Source organism: Oncorhynchus masou, chromosome 22 (assembly GCF_036934945.1).
Source record: "Oncorhynchus masou masou isolate Uvic2021 chromosome 22, UVic_Omas_1.1, whole genome shotgun sequence".
NCBI lineage: Eukaryota > Metazoa > Chordata > Actinopteri > Salmoniformes > Salmonidae > Oncorhynchus > Oncorhynchus masou.
The window spans coordinates 45,133,148-45,160,308 of NC_088233.1; the positions used below are offsets into that span (position 1 = coordinate 45,133,148).

At 42.8% G+C, this 27,161-nt stretch overlaps 1 protein-coding gene across 1 annotated transcript; it reads right to left on the reverse strand.

Annotated features, from left to right (window-relative positions):
• Window positions 1–19,356: 19,356 nt before the first annotated feature.
• Window positions 19,357–25,934, reverse strand: gpr37a (G protein-coupled receptor 37a). Its single transcript, XM_064928975.1, has 2 exons — window positions 25,057–25,934; window positions 19,357–20,190 (listed from the first exon to the last, which is right to left on the reverse strand). The coding sequence occupies exons 1-2, from the start codon at window positions 25,915–25,917 to the stop codon at window positions 19,357–19,359; spliced, it is 1,695 nt and encodes a 564-aa protein (XP_064785047.1). The 5' UTR covers window positions 25,918–25,934.
• Window positions 25,935–27,161: the final 1,227 nt, after the last annotated feature.

A 27,161-nucleotide genomic window follows, 5' to 3' on the forward strand; every position in this document is an offset into this window, starting at 1 on the left:
TGTCGTCTGCATAGCAATGATAGGAGAGACCATGTGAGGTTATGACAGAGCCAAGTGACTTGGTGTATAGCGAGAATAGGAGAGGGCCTAGAACAGAGCCCTGGGGGACACCAGTGGTGAGAGCGCGTGGCGAGGAGACAGATTCTCGCCACGCCACCTGGTAGGAGCGACCTGTCAGGTAGGACGCAATCCAAGCGTGGGCCGCGCCGGAGATGCCCAACTCGGAGAGGGTGGAGAGGAGGATCTGATGGTTCACAGTATCGAAGGCAGCCGATAGGTCTAGAAGGATGAGAGCAGAGGAGAGAGAGTTAGCTTTAGCAGTGCGGAGCGCTCCGTGATACAGAGAAGAGCAGTCTCAGTTGAATGACTAGTCTTGAAACCTGACTGATTTGGATCAAGAAGGTCATTCTGAGAGAGATAGCGGGAGAGCTGGCCAAGGACGGCACGTTCAAGAGTTTTGGAGAGAAAAGAAAGAAGGGATACTGGTCTGTAGTTGTTGACATCGGAGGGATCGAGTGTAGGTTTTTTCAGAAGGGGTGCAACTCTCGCTCTCTTGAAGACGGAAGGGACGTAGCCAGCGGTCAGGGATGAGTTGATGAGCGAGGTGAGGTAAGGGAGAAGGTCTCCGGAAATGGTCTGGAGAAGAGAGGAGGGGATAGGGTCAAGCGGGCAGGTTGTTGGGCGGCCGGCCGTCACAAGAAGCGAGATTTCATCTGGAGAGAGAGGGGAGAAAGAGGTCAGAGCACAGGGTAGGGCAGTGTGAGCAGAACCAGCGGTGTCGTTTGACTTAGCAAACGAGGATCGGATGTCGTCAACCTTTTTTCAAAATGGTTGACGAAGTCATCTGCAGAGAGGGAGGGGGGGGGGATTCAGGAGGGAGGAGAAGGTGGCAAAGAGTTTCCTAGGGTTAGAGGCAGATGCTTGGAATTTAGAGTGGTAGAAAGTGGCTTTAGCAGCAGAGACAGAGGAGGAAAATGTAGAGAGGAGGGAGTGAAAGGATGCCAGGTCCGCAGGGAGGCGAGTTTTCCTCCATTTCCGCTCGGCTGCCCGGAGCTCTGTTCTGTGACATCGCAATGAGTCGTCGAGCCACGGAGCGGGAGGGGAGGACCGAGCCGGCCTGGAGGATAGGGGACATAGAGAGTCAAAGGATGCAGAAAGGGAAGAGAGGAGGGTTGAGGAGGCAGAATCAGGAGATAGGTTGGAGAAGGTATGAGCAGAGGGAAGAGATGATAGGATGGAAGAGGAGAGAGTAGCGGGGGAGAGAGAGCGAAGGTTGGGACGGCGCGATACCATCCGAGTAGGGGCAGTGTGGGAAGTGTTGGATGAGAGCGAGAGGGAAAAGGATACAAGGTAGTGGTCGGAGACTTGGAGGGAGTTGCAATGAGGTTAGTGGAAGAACAGCATCTAGTAAAGATGAGGTCGAGCGTATTGCCTGCCTTGTGAGTAGGGGGGAAGGTGAGAGGGTGAGGTCAAAAGAGGAGAGGAGTGGAAAGAAGGAGGCAGAGAGGAATGAGTCAAAGGTAGACGTGGGGAGGTTAAAGTCACCCAGGACTGTGAGAGGTGAGCCGTCCTCAGGAAAGGAGCTTACCAAGGCATCAAGCTCATTGATGAACTCTCCGAGGGAACCTGGAGGGCGATAAATGATAAGGATGTTAAGCTTGAAAGGGCTGGTAACTGTGACAGCATGGAATTCAAAGGAGGCGATAGACAGATGGGTAAGGGGAGAAAGAGAGAATGACCACTTGGGAGAGATGAGGATCCCGGTGCCACCACCCCGCTGACCAGAAGCTCTCGGGGTGTGCGAGAACACGTGGGCAGACGAAGAGAGAGCAGTAGGAGTAGCAGTGTTATCTGTGGTGATCCATGTTTCCGTCAGTGCCAAGAAGTCGAGGGACTGGAGGGAGGCATAGGCTGAGATGAACTCTGCCTTGTTGGCTGCAGATCGGCAGTTCCAGAGGCTACCGGAGACCTGGAACTCCACGTGGGTCGTGCGCGCTGGGACCACCAGATTAGGGTGGCCGCGGCCACGTGGTGTGGAGCGTTTGTATGGTCTGTGCAGAGAGGAGAGAACAGGGATAGATAGACACATAGTTGACAGGCTACAGAAGAGGCTACGCTAATGCAAAGGAGATTGGAATGACAAGTGGACTACACGTCTCGAATGTTCAGAAAGTTAAGCTTACGTAGCAAGAATCTTATTGACTAAAATGATTGAAATGATACAGTACTGCTGGAGTAGGCTAGCTGGCAGTGGCTGCGTTGTTGACTTTGTGGGAAAAGGCTGCCTAAATATGATCCCCAATCAGAGACAACGATAGACAGCTGCCTCTGATTGGGAACCATACCAAGGCAACCTAGAAATAAAGAAACTAGAATGCCCACCCTAATCACACCCCGACCTAACTAAAATAGAGAATAAAGGATCTCAAAGGTCAGGGCGTGACATAAACGCTGTTGAATATATGCCGATAATACGGGGTGCTATGCTAGGTGTTTTAGCCCATACATCATGTTTGAGTCTCTCAAATATCACATGCATACACATTAGACATGGCAAAATGTATAGAATTGCAATACATTTTTCTTTTAAATGCCAAAATGTTCTCTGCACCCCATGGCAAAATGTGCAGAATTGAAGGAAATACGCTTTAAACCTGCAAAAATGTCTCTCCAACAAGAGTGTTGTGAACAGTTTGTGTCATAACCAGCGCGTGTGCCCATAGAAATAGCCATGGCGCACGCAGGATGTTCCCCAATGCTGGAAGAGTGGCATGAGTTAAAAAATGTGGGAACCCCTGAGTTAGAGAAAGGAAAGCACTGGGGAATACAATAGTTTGAAATAATGTAGTCTCAGAACCGCCCCTACATCTACTGTACTCAGCAGTGTAAGTCCCAATGGTTATTATTTTTCATGAGTGTGAGAATGCTAAATAATTCTACTGATTTATGTATTTAGTATCTGAAGAGTTAGAGACGGTGCTCGATAGAATTTAGGCATGCTGATTTAAGGCGATTGAATCCCTTTGGAATCCCTTTGAATGAATGTTTTGCATATGATTATGGTGGAAATGATAAGACAGCGAATATGTAAGGTGTCTCTGGTGTGTGTCCGTCTGCGTGTGTGCGATTCCAAATCAAATCAAATCAATGCTCATTTGTCACGTGCGCCAAATACAACAGTGAAGTGCTTACTCACAGGCTCTAACCAATAGTGCAAAAAAGGTATTAAGTGAACAATAGGTAAGTAAAGAAATAAAAACAACAGTAAAAAGACAGTGAAAGATAGTAGAGAGGCTACATACAGACACCGGTTAGTCAGGATGATTGAGGTCTTTGTCTATTTGCCTATTTAAGCACGTGTGTGGTGGGTGGGGCTTGGGGTTGCATATTTATGGCATACTTGTCTTTTTGTCAATTTATGTATGTTTGTGTGTGTGGTGGGGGGCGGTTCTCTGTAGGAAAATGTAAAGTAGCACACACGCCTGCTGCATTCCCTTATTGCATTAAACTTATCTTTGATTTCTCTATGACTGTCAGATCCAAGAGAAGACTGCTTCAAAAACAGAGAGCTGCGGCCATGAAGTTCCAACCCAGGGTGGGACACACAGAGAAACAAGAAAGAACCATAAAATGTCTTTAATCCACTGCAGTAAACCTCTCTCTCCTAAAGCCAGCCATCTACTGAGAGACAGAGCATTGATAACATTGTGCTTAAAAATCTAATCTCATTCATATGACTTCCCTGTTGAAATTAAGGTAAATAAATTCTAATCTAATCTCCTTCAAAAACAAAACTTCTTATGGACATATTGGAGCATCATCATGTAAATCCTGGCAACTATAATCCTCATTGTCTCCCTCTAGAAAGCGTTTTATCTGGGAACCACAAATGAAGTAGTCTTACACAAGCCAGTTTTGCCATGTTTTACTTCAAAAAGGTCAAGGATGGGATTGAAGTTGCTCACATCTCACTACTTCCTGAATGTAATGTAAGAGAAGCAGTGCAAGCATAGGCCCCTTCCCAGCAATAGACTTCAGCTGACTGTATGGCTACATCCCTCCAGAGGGTTCACATCCAAAGGCATCCATAAAATACGTCTGTATAGGTCCCAATAAAGAGAAACGTGTGTCTATGTGTGTGTGTCTATTAGGGAGTTTTGGGTGAGGGGAGGGGGAAGTTGGAGGGACTTTTTTTCTATCATCCTCTGGATCTAGGTATTATAGCAGAAGGGGATCAAGGGACCCAGTGACATACATCCTTAACCCCCCACTTGACTGCTCTGTCCATCTGCTTTGGTTCTAAAGCTCTCGCACTCACTTACGCAAGCATACACACACACGCACAAAAGGAAATTAATTCACAGCTGGAAAGTGTCTTCAACAAACACATCCACAAGTGGATATTGATAGATCTCCACCTGATCAGTGAAAGCTCACATGCCATAATTCCTTTTTACACAAGGCTAATTGTGTAATGTGTGTTTAATGACAAAGTGATAACAATAGTAAGTTATAGCTGAATCTGCTCCTTAATCGTGTCGTTATAAATCCTAATATGATGATTTTTTTATGACCCGATTAAGAATCATATTTTGATTTATCATATCCTTTGTATACACTGTTGTGTGCAAGATAAGGGTTTCATGTGCTTAGGCTTGGTGCCACTTATTAGTAGGCCATTTGTGTTAATCAAGTTGCCTGTCATTATCCCTCCCCATGGCCCAAATCTGTAACTCAGTGACTAAATTTAATTCAACTAAATTAAAATAAACTGATTTCAACTGATCTGAATTGAGTTGTAAAGTCGAACTGTCTTAACTTGAAGTGAACTGATTGTCTACTGACCCACTTTAGCATCATGAATCATTTTCATGCAATAATAGTTCTGTTACTGTGACAGAGAATGAATCTGCTCATTAAATATCTGCAAATGCCTTCACTTTTAACTTTGATGCAAACACAAGCACTCACTAGCCTCATTGGTTTAGACTACTTGGTTACCTACACTACATGACCAAAAGTATGTGGACAACTGCTAGTCAAAACATCTAATTTCAAAATAATTTGCAATATGGAGTTGGTACCCCCTTTGCTGCTACAACAGCCTCCACTCTTCTAGGAAGGCTTTCCACTATACGTTGGAACATTTCTGCGGGGACTTGCTTCCATTCAGTCACAAGAGCATTAGTGAGGCCGGGCACTGATTTTGGGTGATTAGGCCTGGCTCGCAGTCGGCGTTCAAATTCATCCTAAAGGTGTTCAATGGGGTTGAGGTCAGAGCTCTGTGGAGGCCAGTCAAGTTCTTCCACACCGATTTCGACAAACCATTTCTGTATGGACTCACTTTGTGCATGGGGGCATTGTCATGCTGAAACAGGAAAGGGCATTCCTCAAACTGTTGCTACAAAATTGAAAGCACATAATTGTTTAGAATGTCATGAAAAACAGCCCCAGACCATTATTCCTCCTCCACCAAACTTTACAGTTGGCACTATGCATTGGGGCAGGTAGCATTCTCCTGGCATCCGCCAAACACAGTTTTGTCCGTCGGACTGCCAGATAGTGAAGCGTAATTCATCACTCATGGTGCATGGTGATCTTAGGCTTGTGTGCAGCTGCTTAGCCATGGAAACCCATTACATGAAGCTCCCGATGAACAGTTATTGTGCTGATGTTGCTTCCAGAGGCAGTTTGGAACCCAGTAGGGTGTGTTTCAACCGAGGACAGACAATTTCAGCACTCTGTGGTCCGTTCTGTGAGCTTGTGTGGCCTACCACTCCCTCTGGTGTCCTTCGCTTCTAGCACAAATGCTTAGCATGAGGTTTGTACTGTAGAGTAACCATGTCTATAAGAATAACGTGTTTACATGGCAGTGTCCAAAATAATTAATTTCACAATCATGAAGGTTCCATGGCAGATTTTTTAAATATTTTTTTTATTTCACCTTTATTTAACCAGGTAAGCTAGTTGAGAACAAGTTCTCATTTACAACTGCGACCTGGCCAAGAAAGCAAAGCAGTGCTACACAAACAACAACAGAGTTACACATGGAATAAACAAGTGTACAGTCAATAACATAATAGAAAAAAAAGAAAGTCTATATACACTGTGTGCAAATGGTGTGAGGAGGTATGGCAATAAATAGGCCATAGTAGCGAAGTAATTACAGTTCAGCAAATTAACACTGGAGTGATAGATGAGCAGATGATGATGTGCATGTAGAAATAGTGGTGTGCAAAAGCACAGAAAAGTAAATTAAAACAATATGGGGATGAGGTAGGTAGATTGGGTGGGCTATTTACAGATGGGCTATGTACAGCTGCAGCGATCGGTTAACTGATCTGACAGCTGATGCTTAAAGTTAGTGAGGGAAATATACTGTATGTCTTTAGCTTCAGCAATTTTTGCAATTCGTTCCAGTCATTGGCAGCAAGGAAGGGTGGCTTTGGGGATGACCAGTGAGATATACCTGCTGGAGCGTGTGCTACGGGTGGGTGTTGTTATGGTGACCAGTGAGCTGAGATAAGGCAGAGCTTTACCTAGCAAAGACTTACAGATGACCTGGAGCCAGTGGCCCTGGCAACAAATATGTAGTGAGGGCCAGCCGACTAGAGCATACAGGTAGCAGTGGTGGGTGGTATAAGGGGCTTTGGTGACAAAGCAGATGGCACTAGACTGCATCCAGTTTGCTGAGTAGAGTATGGAAGCTATTTTGTAAATGACATCACCGAAGTCGAGGATCGGTAGGATAGTCAGTTTTACGAGGGTATGTTTGGCGGCATGAGAGAAGGAGGCTTTGTTGTGAAATAGGAAGCTGATTCAAGATTTAATTATGGATTGGAAATGTTTAATATGAGTCTGGAAGGAGAGTTTACAGTCTAGCCAGACACCTAGGTATTTGTAGTTGTCCACATATTCTAGGTCAGAACCGTCCAGAGTAGTGATGCTAGTCGGGCGGGCGGGTGCGGGCAGCGAACAGTTGAAAAGCATGCATTTGGTTTTACTAGCGTTTAAGAGCAGTTGGAGGCCATGGAAGGAGTGTTGTATGGCATTGAAGCTCGTTTGGAGGTTGTTAACAGTGTCCAAAGAAGGGCCAGATGTATACAGAATGGTGTCGTCTGCGTAGAGGTGGATCAGGGAATCACCTGCAGCAAGAGCGACATCGTTGATATATACAGAGAAAAGAGTCGGCCCGAGAATTGAACCCTGTGGTACCCCCATAGAGACTGCCAGAGGTCCGGACAACAGGCCCGCCGATTTGACACTCTGAACTCTGTCTGCGAAGTAGTTGTTGAACTTGGCGAGGCAGTCAATTGAGAAGCCAAGGCGGTTGAGTCTGCCGATAAGAATGTTGTGATTGACAGAGTCGAAAGCTTTGGCCATGTCGATGACGGTGGCTGCACAGTACTGTCTTTTATCGATGGCGGATATGATATCGTTTAGTACCTTGACCGTTGCCGAGGTGCACCCGTGACCAGCTCGGAAACCGGATTGCACAGCGAAGAAGGTACAGTGGGATTCAAAATAGTCAGTGATCTGTTAATTAACTTGGCTTTCGAAGACTTTAGAAAGGCAGGGCAGGATGGATATACAGTAGGTCTATAATAGTTTCAGTCTAGTGTGTCACCCCCTTTGAAGAGGGGGATGACCACGGCAGCTTTCCAATCTTTAGGGATCTCGGACGATACGAAAGAGAGGTTGAACAGACTGGTAATAGGGGTTGCAACAATGGCGGCTGATAATTTTAGAAACTAGACCGTCTTTGTTCAAGGTTACAGGCTTGTTTCTTCCCAAACAAGGAAGACGTTTTGGTACAGGGAGTCAGAGTTGTAAATCAGTCTGTGCGTGCGCGACAAACAGGACATGCACTTGCAAATTAAGTGTTTCTATTGAACATACATCTTTCTGTATGAAATATTATAGTTTAATTACCTTTTTAATTACAATGCATGTTGTAGCTGGGACCCTTGGGAGTGCAAATCAGAGGAAGTGAATATTTAATTGATATTTTTCATTTTACATAGCCTGTGCTGGTTGAAAAATATCTTGATGTGGGGCGCCGTCCTCAAACAATCGCATGGCATGCTTTTGCTGGAAAGCCTATTGTAAATCGGACAATGCACTTGAATTAACAATAATTTCAGCTTTAAAAATTCTTTGGGATAGGGGGCAGCATTTTCACATTTGGATAAATAGCGTGCCCAAATTCGACTGGCTACTACTCTTCCCCAGAATATAAGATATGCATATTATTAATATATTTGGATGGAAACCACTCTGAAGTTTCTAAAACTGTTTGAATCATGTCTGTGAGTATAACAGAACTTATGTAGCTGGGAAATCCCCGAGGACAAACCATTCAGATTTTTTTTTTACCTAGATTTTTTTTGAGGTCACTGTCTATTCAATGGATTTTCATTGGGAAACCAGATTTCCAAGGGACTTGTTTGCAGTTCCTACCACTTCCACTGGATGTCACCAGTCTTTAGAAATTGGTTGAGGTTATTCCTTTGTGTAATGAAGAAGTACGGCCATCCTGAACAAGTGTCAAGTCATGTGTACTGTTTGATAGGCGCAAGACCAGAAAGCATGCTTGAGTTTGTTGTCTTGTACATGAGGAATTGCCTTGTACATGAGGAAGACTCAAAATTATAAACTGTGTGGTAAATTAAATCACCACACAGTTTTCAAGTCAAGCCCACAGTTTTCTCAAATATCCTGTAGCTACACACGTGACTATTGCTATAAGTGTTTGGATACAGGCAGTGCGCTGGGTGCCATGGTGATTTTCCATTAATCACAGCTGCATGTGGAGATGAGTAATTTCACAAGGTCACTGCAGGTTACCAGAGGCCTCTATGACACAGTAGCCTGCTAATATAATAAAGGGGCCATATGGAGGATGATTATACTAGACTGTAGAAAAACATGATGCTGTCCAGAATGGCTGAGATAAAAGCCTCATGTTCAGAGATCTCAGTGCACATAGTGCAAGTAGGTAGGGTATAGCAGTTATAACTTGATATTTCAATGATGTCATATTGCTTTAAATTAAAGCTATTAATTCCTGTATTAATAAAGTTGATTGGTGATTGACTGGTAGATTGTGGTATGGAATTGTGGAGAATTGATAGACCAAGAACGTTTCCGTAAACACTGGAAAGTTCTCACACGTGTGCACTGTGAAGTTACTTCTTTCCTCAATGGACATTGCTGTTTCCCCCCTTTTATTCAAGTTTTCAAGATATGTCACTTTCAAAATACAGAAATCACCCTGTATGATGCATTTTGCATCATATGATACATAATGTATGATACGGGAGTATTTCTGTATTTTGAAAGTTACAAATCTTGGAAACTTGATTGATGACAAACAAAATATTTTGGGACTATCTCAACAATGGACTAATGAAAAAAATACCAAAACATAGCTTTTTGGGTGGATTTTTTTCCTTTAAGGCTACTGCCATCATCAGAACTAGTGAGATTTGAATCGATCCTTAGAGAAATAATGTGATGCTACTATGGTAATGGAAAGACTGTGGGTTTTAGTTCTCAGAAAATCTGTTTTAGACATTTGTGTTTGGAAACACTGAATAAGTCAAGTTTTATGTCAGTGCTTCGATGTGCCTCAAGATGCCGTCACGTTGGTAGCAATGATTCGGGAGACAGGCGCAGGAATGTGTAATAGTTTTTTTATTATACCCCAAATTACGGCGTGCCGTGTAAGGGCACGGGGACGAAGACCAAACAAACACGTAACAAAAACACAGGGTTAAAACCCAAACAAAAGTGCGAGGAGTACCTTTAATAAATAACAAACGCGCATGATGATTAACACACGGGACGAGACCCGTAATCATCTGCGCAATCCACAAGGGCACGAAAGCCCAAAACACACAGCACAGGTACTCACACGCACCAACGGACATTGTAAAAATAATCAACAGACAACGGAAACCAAAGGGCACACGTATACAAGTACTAATCAGTGGGAATAGGGGACAGGTGTGTGTGATGAAAGTTCTGGAGGGATCCGTGACAGATACATAGGATACATTGGTTTGGAACTATTCATTACATGAATATTTTCACAAAATTACAGTTGAATAAAGCCCTCTTGAAATCCCCCATGTAGATGACACAATTGCATGCATACTTTTGGTAACATTACTTTAACAGGGCTTTCTGAAATCAAGTGCATAGGTCTGCAAGCATCACACACATATAGCTGAAGCATCACACACACACCAGCACACACTAACCTCAAGATTCTCCATTCACTCATTGAGAGATGGTCTAAATTAGCAGCTGGCACTGGAGCCAGGTGTACAGCTAAAGTTGGTTAAACACACAGACATAAAGAACAACAGACGCCCCATGGATCCCTGGGGTTGCATCACATGGTAGAAGCTGCTAAACCAATGTGGCTGGAAGCCAACTGTTACCGTGCTACAAGCTGCATACCTTCTAATTAACAAAGATGAAAGGTACAGGACAACTGCTGCCATTGACAGGAGGAGACTCCAGGCAGGGGTGTGTGTGTGTGTGTGTGTGTGTGTGTGTGTGTGTGTGTGTGTGTGTGTGTGTGTGTGTGTGTGTGTGTGTGTGTGTGTGTGTGTGTGTGTGTGTGTGTGTGTGTGTGTGTGTGTGTGTGTGTGTGCGTGCGTGCGTGCGTGTGTGTGTGTCTCTCTGTAACGTAATGCTATCTACCTATCTGAAGGTATGACTGAATTAATAACATGACTGCTAGGCAGCACCATGATTAAATGCTAAAAATAGGTAAGAAATACGTCTACTCTCTGACTTGACACTAAGCATTATTGCTAAACAACAGAATAATTAGGAGCTGTCATGCATGAGACAGTCTTGGCTTGGGGCTATGGAAATGCTAGCTCGTTAGCAAGGAGGAGAGGAGGGGCCTTGCATGATCACTTCATTAATAATCAAACAGCACGTAGGCCAAGCACAGGAACATAAGCAATGTCTGCCTCTCAAAAGCCGTTTTCTATTCCTGGTAAGTGCTGGGTTAGCCTTCATCAGCCATTTGGTTACTGGCCAGAGAGGGAGAAGAAGGGAGGGCTGCATTCTGTACCTCCATGCTTTAGCTTATGTAAGGATGAACAGAATCTGAAACAACTTAAAGTAGACAGTGACTGATTGATGATAGTTCCCCATCAGAGTAAATCGAGATATCATACACATGGAGTGACATTGTCTGAAAAATGTAATATAATCTGAAGTATGATTTCATTATGTTGTAATTTATCGTCATGGTAACATGACCAAAGGCTGAAGAGGCCAAATAAGTTCTGTATGAAGGTTGATGTTTTTCTCATATTGACCTGTGGCAGAAGATGTTTTCACCTATTGTATTGTATTTGTCAAATGCACAAGTACAGTGAAATGCTTCACTTTCAAGCCTTAACGAACAGTGCAGTATTCAATATAAAAAAAAGTATAACTAATAAGAAAATAAAAATAAAATAAAAACACACGAAATAAGAGCGGAAGCTATATACAGGGTAAATGTACAATGTGATACGGGAGCATTTGAGGTAGATATGTACACGTAAGGAGGGATTAGGAGAAAGTGACTGGTAGCAGGATAAATAATAATAATAAACAGTATGGCATGTGTGGGCGGGTGTGCATGGTGGAGGGTGTGTATGTAAGTGTGTGGGTGTTTGTGTGTGTGTCTGCAGGAGTGTCATGTAAACAGCTTTGAAAAGTGACTGGTAGCAGGAATATATAGGAAATACTTGGTAATATACTAACGGTAATATATACATGTAAACAGCAGTAATAGTGACCAGTAAATAGATAGACACTAATGGTAATGGAAATCAACAATTAATGAACAGCAGAGGAGTGGTACTAATAAATCTAATCAATAATCATTTTAGCGGCAGTGTAGGTGTGAGGGGGAGCAGTAGTTGTTAGCCATTTAACAGTCTTATGGCCAGGGGATAGAAGCTGTTTAGGAGTCTGTTGGTATGAGCCTTGATGCACCTGTACTGCCTGCCGGACAGGAGCATGGAGAACAATCCATGTCTCGGATGGCTGGAGTCTTTGACAATTTTTCGGCATGTACTGCCTGGATGGCTGGGAGCTCACCCCCAGTGATGTGCTGGGCCCGTCTGCACCACCCTCTGTAGGGCCTTCTTCACATTGCTGTGTGCTGTGGCCCCTTGGATCCATGGGGACAAAGCCTTTAATAGAGCCTGATTCATTGTAACACTGCTTAGGTGAACTGACACATTAAGAAGGTGCCCTATTGCTATTTGTTTCACGGTAGAGATTTATTCCTTGCCAAACTTTTCACTTTGGATTCTCCTCATCAAACAGCTAACATGATATGGGATGGTGTTGGTAAGGTTACTGACATCCTCTTCTGACTCTTCTGTACCACAGTCAGCTTAGCCTAGAGAAGCATTCTCAAGGATTCGCACTTTGTGCTAATGCTGTGCTGTCTGGTGTGCGTCAGTGCCCGAATCATGTCGAGTCACATTGTGTCTCAGGTCACCAGAGTTCCGCTCCAAGTGCACTCACTCTTTGTGATTCCAACATTAAATGGACAAGTACGTTGCTTTACTTAAAAGGCAATGTTGTTTCACGAAAGCAGTGTTGTGCTAGGTCTCACACCTGGGGCCAGTTTGGCATATGCCTGGTCGTAAATCTACACCCGGCAGAATGCGCTAACAAAAACAATAACAGTGGAGTGAATCTGATCAATTAAGTTGGATTGTCTTGGATTTGTCTTTGCATTTCACCAGGGGGGGGGGGGGTGGTTGAAAAAAAGGGCAAGGTTCATTTGAATGTTCTGCTTGATAGCCACAGTCACAGCACTTCAATTGCTACTGTAAATGGTGTGTAATTGCTGTGACTGATTGATTCAAGGCACAGTGTGCTATGCAGAAGACTTTATGGGACTTCATGGTTAGATTCACTTCCTCTGTGTTTGGGCACACCAAGAAGGCTAACAGAGGACAACCGTTGGCCAACACTGGCCGAATTCACAACTATTCCCTTCATCTCTTAATAGGGGACTCCAAATCTCTTTGCAAAGCTCCTTTAAAGGTTCAAACCATTCTTGTCAGGATTTATGGTCTGAGTGCAAAACCCCTCCTGTTCATGGATTTTGTTTTTGCTGAATTCAAGATACAAGCCAACATTCTTTGTTGTTGATTCCAATCATACATCTTGCACTACTATAATCATAATATTGGTTGTACATTTACAGCAGTGCTATCGGAGTGTATATCACAAAGGACGAAGCAGACCCTTAATGCTTTAATGGATGTCTAGCATCATTACCAAACTGTCAATGCCAGGTGTGAGCACTAATATGTGCTTAACCCTGCTATGACTACAAATCAGGGTCAGAGGTCAGTAATAATGATATTGAGGAGAGTGAATGGGAAAAAACGAGAGCCTCAGAGAGGGGGGTTAATCAATGGCGGAGAAGGCAGGGTGAGAGAATTGAAGAGATCTGAAGGTCCTACAGGATTCCAATTATCACCATAATCAAGCCTTTGACGAAAGTTCAAGCAAACATCAACAAAGATATTTCGTGAAGAGAAAATAAATCTATCATTTGGCAGCTCTTATAGCTAAGCCATTGTAGATTCTCATTCCAGTAGAGGAGGTGAAGGGGGGACAACTCATTGTACCCTAAAGGAGGGAAGGGGGGGGGGGAATTCTCAGCGCGCAAAATAATAATTTATGCATTCAAGCGTTCAATAACAGGCGGTGACCTAGAAATGAAGAAACAATCCAACAAAGAGCTGAGGCGAGACAATAAAGCCCTCATCCTCCCAGGAGGGCCATCCGCTCCATCAGATGGATCCGATTATACAACAACAGGGCTGAGCCGAGCCGACAGCCCCGTCTGTGCCCGCACTCACAGGGCACTGCCCACAGGATGGTGTGACATGACATGTCAGCCATACCGTACTATGCTGTGTTTTCCTCCAAGGGCCTTTGGGATGTGCATGCAAACACGCATTAGAGTAGACTCTTGAGGAACATCCAACTGGTCATGCGGACAGAGTCCTAGTGTTAGAGTTCATAGTAGATGTCGGTGTGCATGTATATAGGGGGATTTGACAGAGCTCGGGGGACAGCCCTGCTGATCATGGACACATTGTAACATTGGTGGATGAGCATGTTGACATAGCAGCCATAATCCAGATAAAGAACTGTTTATGTATATGGGAGAGCACCATGATCCATATACAGGTGAATACAAAGTACACATCACATATAAAAACACAGACTATATCCATGTGGACCATCCATGTTGCCATGAAGGTCATCTCAGAAACAATGAGAGTTTACAGGTATTAAATATTCATAAGCCACTCCCCTTACAACAGAATGGCTGTTCACTTGTACAGTTGAATTACACATCCTAAAATGTGTGGGTTTATATGACAATCTTCTGACTGGGAAGACTTAATGAAAATGCAGTCTTCGAACAATGCCAAATGCAGATTTCATCAATGAAATACCACAGAGTGAGAAGTACATCTAAACATAATGTTATGTGAGAATGTGTTTTTGACCAATGGCAGACAAGTCAAGAACATAAAAAAATATATATTAAAAAAAAGTGGAAGCTGTATTTCTGCATTTTTAAATAAGGTATAGTAAGTACCCTGGTGAATCCAGCTGTAAGACGAGATACTTGCTTTAGACTCTGCTGTCTACATCCACAGTTACTGTTTTCTAATTTCACACTGTAGTTTGCATGTGGCAGTATACTATCACAAATGAGGTTTTGGTTGCCAATGCACCCTGGCTCCTTGCCAACCATGAGGGATACTGATCACATCTCTCTTTGGGCTTTTACAGAATGTCCTGCCCATCCCATGTAACCCTGAAAGGAGTTAGACTAAGGTCACTGAGCAACTTGTTTAGCGGTAATGCATCAATGTACCATCTAGCTATTGTTTCCAAATGAATAGAGGAACCTCTAATTGCAACTAGGGAGCAGGATTGTCCAACCCTGCCTCTCACATGTTTTCACGGAGAAGAATTACTGCGATTATACTGGCCAATTGGCAAATTGTAAATCCTTCTTGTTTTTGATCATCATTGTGAAAACAATGAAAAGTGTGGCAGGATTTTTTTTAGGTACGCTCAGTTGAAGATGTATGCACACTATGGTAACTCTATGGATCCAACGGCCGACCGACAAATGCCCATCAATTTAGCATCAAAACCACATTCAGCTGCCATGTTCAGTTATAATAAATGCCTCAGGGAAAATGCAGAACCAAACAAATTTGTTTTGCCTGTGGATTTAAATAAATCATCCCATTACATGGGCACATAACATAACATCCAACATCAACATCAATACACTGCACAGACAAAATAACCCCACTCTAAGACTGAATATTGGAGGGTGAAAGCTCGAGGGAGCATTTTCTTTTCAGCTTTTGATCAGATTTTGCTTCTCTGACAGCTGGACTCAGGAGTCATGCCATTCTATTGAAAACACCAGTACCATCTGCAGCTCACCTTTAGCCAAGATGAAAAATACCACTAAAAAGCAAAATGTTGAGCAATGATGGCTAATTTCTGGCAATGTGTTGCCCTGTACAAAAACAAAGAAAGAAAGTTACACACTCTCCATATACTCCCAACAATTTAACGGGAAAACCTAAACAATGTTTCAGCATGCAGTGCCTTCTTCAGGGTTGTCTTAACCTGTAAAATGAGTTGTTGTTCAATGCCCCCTCAGCTACCGTGAACTATGTGCAGCCTTTTACTTCATGTGAAGAGAAAAAAAGTTACTATGCATATTACCATCAAGAACAGAGGGAGTGATTGAAAATTAAAGACCGTCTCAGATGCACTGTGGAATGACAATTTTGTGAGGAGAATAAGGTTTTATGTTATGTTACATAACAAGATCAGATCTGACAGCCAAATGATTTGGGGCCATCATGACTCTACACACGGTGGATGAATTATATACACTGAGTATACCAAATATTAGGAACACCTTCCTAATATTGAGTTGCACCCCCAGGTGTTCTTAATGTTTTGTATACTGAGTGTAAAAACTCATCCACCATTTTGTGGACTGTACATGGAAGTGATGGCTACCTTATTGTAGACTGTTTTGCTACTGTAGTATTGCAAGCAGGCAATATCTTGCTAATGTATTACAAATCAGGACCAGGAAGTAATACTGTAAAACATGTATAAACCTGTTAAACAGAGACAATTCAGTTTAGCCTAAAATATTATTTTGTCCATCTATGCCATTCCTATCAGCGCATATGTTTCTTGACCATCGTTTTTTTAAACTTGACATTCAAGTCGAGCATGTTCCAGAAATGTTCAATCTTCACATGATCCTAGGACACTGTTTTCGAAGGAAACATTTTTTGCCACTGCCTCAGAAACTGGATAAATATACAAGGAAGGCTGAAGTGAACTAGACAGAAACATTCTGGTTAGCAGTTAGCGAGGCATATGTCTGAAATAAGATCAAGGGAGCCAACAACCGACCATAACAGACCATCTTCATGTTAATGCATGAGACACACCATACCCTAGTTAAGTCCAATCCCGTGAACCCTTCTCTGCATCCATCCTACCATCTGACCTGACTCCCTACCACTCGGCCGACCATGAAGTCACAGAGACATCTGAGAAGCAGATTCCTGAGGTTGCCTTGGTGACAGGTAGGGAACAAGGCCTGCTGTGTTTACTCTGGGGAGTGGATAATGATGATGACACGGTGGCCAGATGAGCAGCTCCCCCTCTATGAAAGCTAACTGGCCATTATCAGGAAACCACTCTCCTCTGGAGAATATTATCACAAATGTTTAGTTCCCAAGACAAAACGATAAAGTAATGGTTAGCAGTTTTGATAGGGTATATTAATCCCTAAATAGTAAATGGGTTGTTTATTCCTTATATGAAGATATCGAATAATTTACATTTTGTCAAAGAAACATTCAGTCAAACTCTTTTTATATTTATTTATTAAAGTGAGTTAAAAAAAACACCACTCCAGTAAGTTTACTGGCTGACTGAAGTGTATCGCACAGTTTTCTGCTATCAAATACAGACGGAATAATATACTTACATAGCAAGGGAGCTAGGAATAACTTTGAACTGATTCACAAGAATCACCATTATCAGCAAAACACAATACACTACGACCAGCCATTTCAATATATTGCTTTCCATTTGAGACACTCTGGAAGCAGGAAGAGACAACAAAATAAAATAAAAACATGACAAAAAAACAACAACAAACAAAATAAAGATGGTAAATTTCAGTGCAAATTCAAAAAGAGAATATACAGGTGAGTTAAGAAATTCAAAATGTTGAATTGAACTATTCACATTACTTTCCGTATGGTTTCTGTAAACAAATGGACAATTTATCATACAGTTGAGGTCGGAAGTTTACATACACCTTAGCCAAGTACATTTCAACTCAGTTTTTCACAATTCCTGACATTTAATCCAAGTAAAAATTCCCTGTTTTAGGTCAGTTAGGATCACCACTTTATTTTAGGAATGTGAAATGTCAGAGTAATAGTAGAGAGAATGATTTATTTCAGCTTTAATTTATTGTGGGTCAAAAGGTTACATACACTCAATAAGTATTTGGTAGCATTGCCTTTGAATTTTTAACTTGGGTCAAACATTTTGGGTAGCCTTCAACAAGCTTCCCACAATAAGTTGGGTGAATTTTGGCCCATTCCTTCTGGCAGAGCTGGTGTAACTGAGTCAGGTTTGTAGGCCTCCTTGCTCGCACACGCTTTTTCAGTTCTACCCACAGATTTTCTATAGGCTTGAGGTCAGGGCTTTGTGACGGCCACTCCAATACCTTGACTTTGTTGTCCTTAAGCCATTTTGCCACAACTTTGGAAGTATACTTGGGGTCATTGGCCATTTGGAAGACCCATTTGCGACCAAGCTTTTACTTCCTGACTGATGTCTTGAGATGTTGCTTCAATATATCCACATATTTTTCCTCCCTCATGATGCCATCTATTTTGTGAAGTGCACCAGTCCCTCCTGCAGCAAAGCATCCCCATAGCATGATGCTGCCACCACTGTGCCTCACGGTTGGGATGGTGTTCTTCGGCACGCAAGCCTCCCCGTTTCCTCCAAACATAACAAACATAACAATGGTCATTATGGCCAAACAGTTCTATTTTTGTTTCATCAGACCAGTACGATCGTTGTCCCCATGTGCAGTTGCAAACCATAGTCTGACTTTTTTATGGTGGTTTTGGAGCAGTGGCTTCTTCCTTGCTGAGCGTCCTTTCAGGTTATGATGATATAGGACTCGTTTCACTGTGGATATAGATACTTTTGTACCTGTTTCCTCCAGCTTCTTCACAAGGTCCTTTGCTGTTGTTCTGGGATTGATTAGCACTTTTCGCACCAAAGGACATTAATCTCTAGGAGACAGAACGCGTCTCCTTACTTAGCTGTATGACGGCTGCGTGGTCCCATGGTGTTTATACTTGCGTACTATTGTTTGTACAGATGAACGTGGTACCTTCAGGCATTTGGAAATTGCTCCCAAGGATGAATTTGTGGTCTACAAATTATTTTTTACCTGAGGTCTTGGCTGATTTCTGTTGATTTTCCCATGATGTCAAGCAAAGAGGCACTTATTTTGAAGGTAGGCCTTGAAATACATCCACAGGTACACCTCCAATTGCCTCAAATGATGTAATTTAGCTTATCAGAAGCTTCTAAAGCCATGACATCATTTTCTGGAATATTCCAAGCTGTTAAAAAAAGCACAGTCAACTGAGTGTATGTAAACTTCTGACCCACTGGAATTGAGATACAGTGAATTATAAGTGAAATAATTTCTATGTAAACAATTTTTGGAAAAGTTACTTGTGTGATGTACAAAGTAGATGTCCTCACCGACTTGCCAAAACTATAGTTTGTTAACAAGACATTTGTGGAGTGGTTTAAAAACAAGATTTAATGACGCCAACTTAAGTGTGTGTAAACTTCCGACTTCAACTGTATATACACACAACTTGAGTAAACCGAGACATATGTTCACCAGAGTTTACGTCAATTAAATTCAAAGTCAATTCAGGAAATTAAGTGAACATTTAGAATAGGGCGTGCCCTCTAAACTCCTAAATTGTTGGGATTAAAACATTTACTAATCCTAACTGTAAGGGTCTCCCAGACTCAGATTAAGCATATCCCCAGACTAGCTAGCATCATGGAGTAAATTTAATCCGGGTGCCGGGAAACCAGCCCAATAGGTTTACAGTCCGATCTCTTGACCTCTTCCCAGGGCAGTTGTAACATCTGATGGAGGTCATGACCTTTTGACCCTTTTTAGCAGTGGGTCGCCGCAGTGGTGTAGGAGGAGGATGCCTCCCTGTGGACGGTGCTGAAGGGCGACAGCTCCAGGTCGGTGGTGGTGCACTCGTGCTCGTTCTCCTCACTGGTAGTGGCGGAGGTGGAAGATCTGGGCGGGCCACACTCGTCACAGCAGCAGCAGCAGCAGTCCAGGAAGGCCCGGCTGAAGGGCTGGCACAGGCAGAACAGCAGGACAGGTGTCACTGCCGATTTACAGAACAACAGCAGCTGGCTGACCAGATGGAGAATGTCCAGGGTCCGTCTGGGAATACCCGCCGCCATGTAGACAGTGACGATGTTGCAGATGTTCTCTGGGATGATGCAGAAGCCATAGAGGATGGCCAAAGCCACAACTGTGCAGTTCATCTGGCTCTCCTGATGGATCTGTTTCTTGTTGCCGCGCACACAGGCCCGCTCAGCCTGCCGGATCTTACAGGCGGTCACCAGGGAGCTGCCAATGGTGAACAGCGTGGGTAGGCAGAAGTAGCAGCCAAAGTACCACCAGAGGCGAGCACCATCATAGGTCAGGCCCAGCATGTAGAGCGTGTCAGGGAGCTCGGTGGAGATACGAACCACGCAGCGCTGGCAGGGCGTCACATCCGGAGGCTCGCCATCTTCAGTGACCAGCTGGCGGATCAGGAGCTCTGGCAGGGCCAATAGGAGAGCCCCGATCCAGATAACGGCCAGCTTGGCGGCCGTGGAGGCACAGTTCTCAATCATCTCATAGTACATCTGGACGTTGTTCGCAGCGCGGAAGCGGTCGATGCACAAAGCGCACAGGGTAAAGGTGGTAACCCCTAGGGAGGCGACCTGGAAGGACAAAGAGAAGGGAGGAGAAGGTAAGATACTATCCAGTTAATGTGTTATTACTGCACATTAACAATACAGTGAGAGTTATTTTGTTTTTGATTGAGAAACAAGTATAGAAAATGTATCCAGTCTCCAGATACTTCTCCTTATTGTATAGCACCTTGGGAATCTGGATAATATACCAAGGCCCCAGAGCCACGTTGCTCTCTGAAAAGACCAAAAGAATGTGTCCACTGTAAACCATCCATGTTTTAAAGACCGGTTGGAACAATTTTCAAATGACAATGGTACAGCACAGAATAATAGACGTCAACAGGTTTAGGGAGAGGGAGAGACATCTTCCATAAAGAGGTTCTGTTTTGACAGCTCTCTTACTGGAGAACTCGAATGTCCACACTTGTTTTAATAAATGACAAACAGATTTTTCCGTCCTTCATCGCACACTAGATCCTCATTTCCCATACTGAGATGTTTGAAAGTAGCCATGAGTAATGTGTTATGAGTGATACTGTTTTAACGAGTCGAGAGACTCCATTTGTATGCCAAAGGGTGAACTTTAGACTTACATTTATTTTTAGAGCACCAGCTTATAATATTGGTGACTTTGTAACGTGATAAAGAAGGAGCACAGTGTATCGTGCTGTGTGCGAGGGAGACCAGTTGCAGTCCTCGATGGTTACAGTATGCAGTTCTCGTTTCATAGCCTAATCGAGTTATGGACTTGGCAAGAGAGCCAGCTCATATTCATGATTAAATAACATGAACACAAACTGCAGACCATGAGGCATGGAGATTAATATCTCAATGCAATATCTCTATCCCTACAGTCAGATCTTCACTATGCTCCAATTTTTTGCTATCACAATACAGCCACAAAGGTGTTGCAAATGTGGTTGCTTTTTCACCCAAATCTTACAGGCTAATACACATAGAACTCAGAGACAGCAGATGTGCAGTTTACATTGAGTGTTGTCTTCTCGACTGTGTAGTAGTGATATGTTATTTTGTTGCTAGGCTTGATCATTGTGACTGCCTCCTTATGGGCCTTGGCAGAGGGAGGTGTAAACAGAGGAGCCAGTGCCTGAGCCAGAGAAGCCATGAGTACTGTCAGACGTACAGGGGCAGGCTTTCATCTGTCTGGTCCTTATGGCCTCAGAGAGAGAGAGAGAGAGAGTGAGTGAGAGATCTGTTGCACTTCACAAACAGCACCATTTGTATGGAGCCCTTTACACTCCTATCCGTATACGGGTTGAAAATGGAAAATTTGGGCATTGATAAGCATTTAAATTGGAACGCAGCGGCTGTACAGCAACATGCTATAAATGATGTCAGGGCTCAGGCTCTGCAATTCACAGCGCTGTCTGGGTTTTGACTGACAGCTGTTCTTAACTTGAGCACCCCTACGCGACAAGAAGTTGACCCCATCCCTCCCTCTAATAGTCTGGGTGAGGGAATGCTTTAAATGAAGAGGAATATATGTATTTTGAAATCTGAGACGTTGAGGATTATAATAAACACCGCTTTGATGTCATACAAGCAAGCCAGACACTCTGAATTCAAATGTGCACTTCATATTTCCATGTTATAAAACTCATGTCATATCATGTCATGTGACTGTTTATGATCACTATGTTAAATGCACCAGCTGTTAATGCCGAGCGTCATACCCTGGATTGTCCTGAACAAAATTAGCCTTTGTTTTTTTTCTCTGGTTGCACATGTGACATGTTGGTAAAAATGTGGAAACTGATTTAAGTTTGCCCGCATTAAAGTCCCCGGCCACTAGGAGCGCCACTTTTGGGTGAGCATTTTCTTATTTGCTTATGGCCTTATAGAGTTGGTTGAGTGCGGTCTTCATGCCAGCATCGCTCTGTGGTGGTAAATAGACAGTTACAAATAATATAGATGAGAACTCTCTTGGTAGATAATGTGGTCTACAGTTTATCATAACGTACTCTACCTCAGGCAAGCACCAGCTGTTAATGCCGGGCAGGCCTTGTGTAACTAACCTCTGTCACCTTTGTGTCCATAATGACACATTTTCATGTGACTGAGAGTACTTCAGTTGCCACAGGAACCATTAGAATTAATGTCCCCACTGTTTCTGTAATTACACACCATTAAATGCTTGATTACCGAGTCACTTAACATAATGAGGATGTCGCTGCCGCTATGCATTTAATGTTCTTACCATGGAGGTAGGCGACTCAAAGAGACTTAAAGTGCTCGGTCTGGGACTGTGGTTTTAAAATGGCCTACAGGGCGGCAGGTAGCCTAGTGTTTAAGACCATTGGGCCAGTAACCGAAAGGTTGCTGGTTTGAATCCCTGAGCCGACAAGGTGAAAAATCTGTCGATGTGCTCTTTGGTAAGGCTCTCAATTGCTCTGCATTAGAGTGTATGTCAAATGTAAGTGTTGGACTTACAAACTCTGTCACTAAGCAGCTTACAGACATATTTGGATTGTTTGGGTCTTTGTGTCGTGGTTTATCTGTTTTGTTGTCATCATGTACAATATGTACGCCCGGGCAGATGTATTTAGCCACCCGTAGAATCTTTTAAATCTAGATGATTTCCTCTTCCAAAAGGAGTGTGCTTCCTTCTCCGGGTAAATAATGAACACATTTCCCATGAAAGGCACTCAGGATCCGCAGTATGATAGTGAACCCCTGCAAGATTCATCCATCTTACACAAAGTACATTTCTGTGACTGTGAGAACAGACAGACTGGTAAAAGGCAGGAGATTAAGTCAAAGAGGTCTGTGGAAGAGGAGAGGATTGGACTGTATAAAACAGAGACAGGTACACCAAGTCCTAGGGTTTTGCACTTGTGGAGATCTGAAAGGATTGGATAGGTGTAAACAGTAGGGAAAATTGCACCTAGCCCATCAAGGACAATGTGGGTCCGTCAATGTGTTGATTATACTCATTCAATCTCTTCAGATCTGTGTTTATTCCAATCAAAGCCACTTTCATCAACAAAGTGCATAGCTGTTGAGGTGCATCGTTTTAACGGTGTGACCTTAATCACAGTTTATTTTGCAAACTGTATAAGGTGTTCCAAGTTCTTGGAATGCATAAGATCTAGGGTAGGGATCGTCATCTAGATTCAGTCACGGGCTGATTTTTTTCTTGAGCGGTTGGTCGAAGGGCCGGAACATAATTATAAATAATTTATAGACTGCAAATTGAACGCAAGAAGCACAAACATATTTGTTTGAATAAAACTTAATAATTTTAAACCTTGCTTACATATGTATACCACATTTGTGTACCATCTCTATATGTGTGAGAATACTTGGGAACATATTTATTAAGTTAAAATCACTTGGAACTGATTTCCTGGTGTTTTTACTGTCTTTAATGTCCCAATTTTTGTTTACTTAAAAAATGTTTTGCTCAGAAAGCTTGGGGGGGGGGGTAGTAACAAGTGTACTAATACTAATACAGACCCTTTAGTTACCTATGCTATGGCCACAATATATATACTTTAATGTGTGTTTAGATTTGTGTAACTCTGTAAAACATGTTATTTTAGAGGCTATGCACAATGTCTATGTGATCCCTCAACACCTAATTTGACTATTGTATATTTTACAATAGATGGCTGACACAAGAGCTGCCTTACTGCTGAAATAGACATGGTAAACTGATGCAATATGAGGTGTGGGTCTGTGCAGTAATTACTGACGCCCACTGTCTCATTGTTTAGACTAGAGAGAAAGTAGGACTGTAACCCTATCTCTGACCATAGATTGCCGAGGGGCATTTACTTCTGTATCTAGCCAGTGACAGGTCACCTAAGAGTTTGAAACAACAGGTTGAGGTGGCATTGCAGAACAACTAATCTAAACCTGATACACTTCACACCAACCTGGTCTCAGAGCATTTTGTATTGTGACACTCCATTTGGTATGATATATTACGTTTGGTATTGTATGTATTAGTTTGTGGCTGTCCATCATCCATTTTCATGATATGTTACGAATTACAATTGATATGATATGTTACGAATTTGCAAAATGAACACTATGTTAAGAATTTATAAAACATATGATATGCAAAGAATTCTAATTTGTTGTGGCTAATGTTAGCAAGCTGGCTAACGTTAGCTAGGCTAGGGGTAAGGGTTAAGAGTTAGGTTTAGCTAAAAAATAAAATTGTCATTTAGCAGACGCTCTAATGCAGAGCGACTTACATGAGCAATTAGGGTGCCTTGCTCAAGGGCACTCTGGCAGGTGATTCACCTCGTCGTCCCAGGGTTTCAAACCAGCATCCTTTCGGTTACTGCCCTAACGCTCTTATCCGCTAGGCTACCTGTGTTAAGTGTTAAATGTTAAGGTTAGGGGAAGGGTTAGCTTAGATTCTAGTTGCAAAGTAGCTAAACATTTGTAAGTGGTTAAAAGTTTCTTATTAGCTAAAATGCTAAAGTTTTGTGGGGCAGCAGGGTAGCCTAGTGGTTAGTGTGTTGGACAAGAAACCATAAGGTTGTAAGTTCAAATCCCGAGCTGACAAGATACAAATCTGTCTTTCTTAATTGACTTGCCTAGTTAAATAAAGGTAAAATATATATATATGCCTGATCTACCACCCTCCTTTATTTTTTGTCTTCAGTTTCATGTAACCATACCAAACTAAATTCAGTGGCCCAGATTTACTATGCTATGTCTAGTTTATGAGACCAGGCTGTGCACATAATTGAGCACAGATCATTGCATGTCATATGAAGTACCTACCATGCAGAATAGAATGTAGATATGACAAGTGACAAGAAAGAGAGTTATTGACAGCAGACTTTGAACAGGGACCCCACTTCAACACCCAATCATAACACTCACTCGAGTAACACAATAGCTAGTGGGAATTACCTCAATATAGGGGATGATTTTACAGGAGAACTCCCCCAACAACCAGTTCTTGGTTAGTTCATGGAATATCACCAGCGGCAGGCAGAAAAAGATGACAACAAAATCCCAAAGGGCGAGATTGGCAAGAAGAGAATTTGAAATACTTCTCATGTAGTAGTTGTGGCACACAATGCACATGATTGCCATATTCCCAATTATTCCAACAGTAAAAATGATGACTGAAATGATCATGATGGCATATGATTCTGCTGTTATGGGGTAAAAGTTAGTTTTTACATATTTTCTCTTTGTTTGAGGATTGAGAGGAATCCGTGTGGTATCATCCTGGAGGTCTGGTAAAGTGAACTGTTCATAATCACTGGCATCAAATGGCAAGTCTGTTGACTGGTTCTGGGCCATAGGTTCAGGCAGCGGTTTCCACATGGCCAACAGTGCATCCAAAGACGCATCTGACAGCATGGTTGGGTCACTTATTTTGTTATCTTTCTTACTGCCATCCTTCACATTTCTTCTCCGACGGCTTACAGTCCCTCTTTTGTGTCTGCAGATCCGTTTGTGCTCGTTACGGTGGTGCCCTTCTCGCGTGCGTCTCATGGAGGGGTTTAAAAGACCATATACAAAATCCCGCGTTTCCATGGTTGCATGCTGCTCGGTGTCCAACTTTTCCACCTCGAGGCTCTCTGACTTTCCATCCTCGAGTAACGCAACATAATCGGTTCTATTTGAAGAATGGCCTTTGCGCACTATTGTTCTTTCATTCGTAACTCTTTTAATATTAACAGTCCCATTCATGTTATCCACCCATGTCCTAACCACATCCCAAGACGATGCACTTGAGGTATGCACCCTTTTACTGTCCATTTCGTTGACAACTCTTCCATACACAGAGTGCCAACTCTGCCTATTGCTTTTGTTTACGTTCCCGTTAGTGACGGCATACTCATGTCTAGGAGTAACATTTGTCTTTGTCTTCTCCCGGTGTATGTGAGTGAAAACAACCTCTATACAAAGTGAAAAGCACAGTAATCTCAATAGTAGTACTAGCATTGTGTATCCTAAAACACGCGACAATAGGGACTTGTATTCCAAAGTGATGTACCCATTGATGTTTAGGCTACCAAATCGGAGACGACAGAACCAACGCAAACCTCAATTCACAAGTTTGAAACATTGGTCTTTGAAAGCGTCATTCAATAGTTGTCAGACCCTCGTCCAATTAGATAAAGTGCACTAGGCAATTGTCAGGTGCTTCTCAGAATTCAACGTGGTCTCAAGAGCATTTCGTATTATTGCAGATTTGCGCCAAAGGGAAGTTCAGCAACGTTTCTTTCCTAAACCTGTGTACGAAGTGTCCTTGAATCTCGGCACTGCCTCTATGAATATTGTATAGATTGTAAAAGATTTAAGTGGCCACAATATCGCATTTCCAAATCCAAATCATACCCGTCTAAAGTCTGCAGTTTCCCGGTGAGGTAGCATGTCCGAATAGCACCCTGGATAGTTACTCGTACCCTCAGGTCCGGGGTGCCGAATCCGAGATGGAGTGCGTTATTGTCGGGGACGTGCCAAGCTCAGTCTGGAGCTGCACACCGCTTGTGATATGAACATGCGGCGAGAACAGAGAAGAGAAGGGCTCCCCTGGAGGCCTGACAGGCCTCAGAATCCTTGAGTTTAAAATGCATTTCACGGTTGCGCGTATTGGGGCGCTCGGTTAATGAATGCACTCATTGTCCTTTTTTTTTTTTTTTTTTTTTTTTTACTAAACAGGTGCCCCTGGTATCAGCGATTTAAAAAATACCATCGTACTAATTCGATACTTCTATATTCATGTGGATGATACCATGATTGTGGATAATCCTGAATTAATCATAAATAATGATGAAAGAGAAAGTTACGGAGACATAAATATCATACCCCCGAAAATGCTATCCCCCCTCCTATTGGTAATGGTGAGATGTAAGTAAGCAGGTTTTGGGGGTATGATCTTTGTGGCTCTGTAACTTCTCTCTCATCATTATTTACAATTAATTTAGGATTATTCGTGATCATGTAAGCATCCACATGAATCTAGATTTGTTCAGAAACATATTCTATTTTTATTTACA

Bases quoted from the DNA above. Each gene is read 5' to 3' on its own strand.
- gpr37a (XM_064928975.1), bottom strand. From the start codon at position 25,917: ATGGACAGTAAAAGGGTGCATACCTCAAGTGCATCGTCTTGGGATGTG. The intron at 20,191-25,056 runs GTAATTCCCACT...TTGTCCTTCCAG, and splicing joins AAATCATCCCCTATATTGAG to GTCGCCTCCCTAGGGGTTAC.